Genomic DNA, 2,449 nt, shown 5'->3' with positions numbered 1-2,449 from the left:
TAATTGGGATGGGTGTGTCAGAGGCAATGCGATTGGCACAGGACAGAGCAGGGTTTAGGGCTGTTGTACATAGGGTCGCTATGAGTCGCAAACGACTCGATGGCACATAACAACAACAACAACATATAAAACAAACTCTTTATATGAGCAAATGATTTAGAGTGGGTTTTATGATACTTGGTTTCATCTTCCTCATCTTTCATCTTACAAACAAGAACACAGAATTTGGACAACTTGATTAAAATTACTTAGTGAAAGGGAAGCAAAGCCAAAACATAGAGATTGTCTTTTGACTCTCTCTTACCTGTGTACTCTATCAAAGCCAGGTTCCATACTGTTCTTAAAACAGTTCTTGAAGCTTTTTTCTTTCAGAAGCTGGTACAAAAAGTGGATAATGTTAGAGTACTCATATCTTACTCCAGCCCAAATTTTTACTGTGAGGAAAAAGCTTGATTAGAAAGTATTTCATTATGTTTTATATGCTGCATTGGTATATGCTATTTTAATGTTTTTTTTTACCTTTTATTGCTATGAATGTATCATTATGACCTTATTTTTGAGATTGAAATATAACTTTTCTTTCTCTTCATTACAGCTGCATCCAGATCTCATTATGCATCAGAAAAATGAAAAAACAGAGGAAAATTCTATGGAGGAAAGGAATCCACTTAGCCTTTTCTGAGAAGTGGAATACTGGGTTTGGAGGCTTTAAGAAATTCTACTTTCATCAATATTTGTGCATTCTGAAAGCTAAGTTGGGAAGGGCAATTGCTTGGAACAGACACTTGAGGTACTTCCAGTCCCGAAAGAAAGCCCTGCAGATCTGGAAAACGTGGATCCAGGATGAATCCCTTTATGCTAAGACCAAGTCAAATGTGGCTGCTCAAAATGTTAGCAGTTTTCCCTCTTCAGTGAACAGTAAGGGCACTAAACAATTCATTCCATCCTCACGGACTCTTCTGGAGCTCAAATCAGAAAAGCTCCTCTCATTAGCAAAGAACTCTGATCATGAAAGTGGTGGGAAAAAAAGTCTCTTAAAGGCAGTTGTTGATTTACCAGCAAATAATATTTTAGGTCAGACTGGTGGTCACAGACCTAGGACAGATCCACACGCTTCCGACTTTCCCATGAAGTTCACTGAGGAGAGCCAAAATCCAGGGGAGAGCGCGGCGGTTGTGGTTACTTTGAGGAACCATAAGAGAAAGCGCTTTGGTTATGGCTGCTACCAAGGACTGGACCATCACAGAAATGGGGGAACCCTGATTCCAAAAAAATTCCAACTTAACAAGCATAGAAGAATAAAAGTGTCTCCTCTTATGATGTATGAGAAATCGTCCATGATTAGATTTCGGTACCGAATTCTCAGATCCCAGCACTTAAGATCAAGAAGCAAAGTTTGTAAACAAAAAAAATCCCAGAGAAGCTGGGTACAGAAGGTCACCGGGGACTATCAAGAGACTTTTCGGGAGAACTGTGAGGGTGGCAGTTGCAGCCCATTCCCTGCCTCAGAGCCTAAAGACTCTTCTTGTCGGCATCAGCCCTGCTTCTCAGCTATGGACAGCGATGCTGTGTTGAAGGAAAAGAACTCTCACACACCTGATGGCCACACTAGAGGAAGCCCTTTCTTGAGCAAGGAGTTTAGTTTAGGTGAAGCATTCCCTGACCAACAGAATGGCAGTGCCCCATACACCTGGGAACAGTCATCTTCCTCCTCCTCCCCAAAATGGGAGCAGACAGAGCTGATCCATGACATCCCTGCACCAGAACATCATCCTAGTAACATGTTAACCTCAGAAACGGAAAGAGATATTATGACTCTGTGTCACGACAGTCGGACAAGTGATGACAGAATAAAACTGCCAGTGTATGAGACCAACAAATCTGTGGGATGTATAGATGGGCCTGTGTCTGAAAAGACAGCGCAGAATGAGGGCTCAGACCAGATGGAGGAGGATGGATCTCTCAAGCAGAACATTCTTAGCTCTAAGTTGTTGGACCACCCTTACTGTAAAAGTCCACTAGAGGCTCCCCTGTTGTGTACTGGACTAAAACTAGAAAATCAAGTGGGAGGTGGGAAGAACAGTCAAAACACATCTCCAGTGGATGATGAACAGCTGTCAGTCTGCCTCTCTGGTATGCACTCTAACTTTGTTGCCCTCCACTCTCAGCCCACATTTGGCCTTGCCTTCCACACATGGATTTCCCTTAAACACTTAGATATTCTTTTTAAAGCTTTATATATTACTGTATTTTGTAGATGTTCCATAACCTATTTATCTAATCTTTTACTTATCTACACTTGTGTTGCTTCTCAGTTTTTCCTTCTATAAACAGTGGTACAGTGAAATTATTTATTCATATTTGATTTGTTTCTGTTAGTTAAATTCCTAGCAGTGGAAATGCTGGTAAAAGATTATTCACACTTAAAACTTTTAAGTTGTTGTTGTTA

General features: G+C 40.9%; 1 protein-coding gene across 2 annotated transcripts in view; it reads left to right on the top strand.

The window, feature by feature from the left end:
* Positions 1-598: 598 nt before the first annotated feature.
* The window catches only part of SENP5 (SUMO1/sentrin specific peptidase 5), a 35,559-nt gene continuing 33,708 nt past the window's right edge, over positions 599-2,449 (top strand). For both annotated transcript variants that reach the window (XM_006884188.1, XM_006884189.1), the window contains exon 1: positions 599-2,133. In XM_006884188.1, the coding sequence (XP_006884250.1) occupies positions 627-2,133 (1,507 nt within the window). In that variant the 5' untranslated portion in view covers positions 599-626. The remainder of the gene's footprint in view (positions 2,134-2,449) is intronic.

Source organism: Elephantulus edwardii, unplaced genomic scaffold, assembly GCF_000299155.1.
Source record: "Elephantulus edwardii isolate Elephantulus edwardi_28Jun2011 unplaced genomic scaffold, EleEdw1.0 scaffold00032, whole genome shotgun sequence".
NCBI lineage: Eukaryota > Metazoa > Chordata > Mammalia > Macroscelidea > Macroscelididae > Elephantulus > Elephantulus edwardii.
Note: the sequence above shows the minus strand (reverse complement) of the source record. Positions and strands in the feature narration are given on the sequence as shown.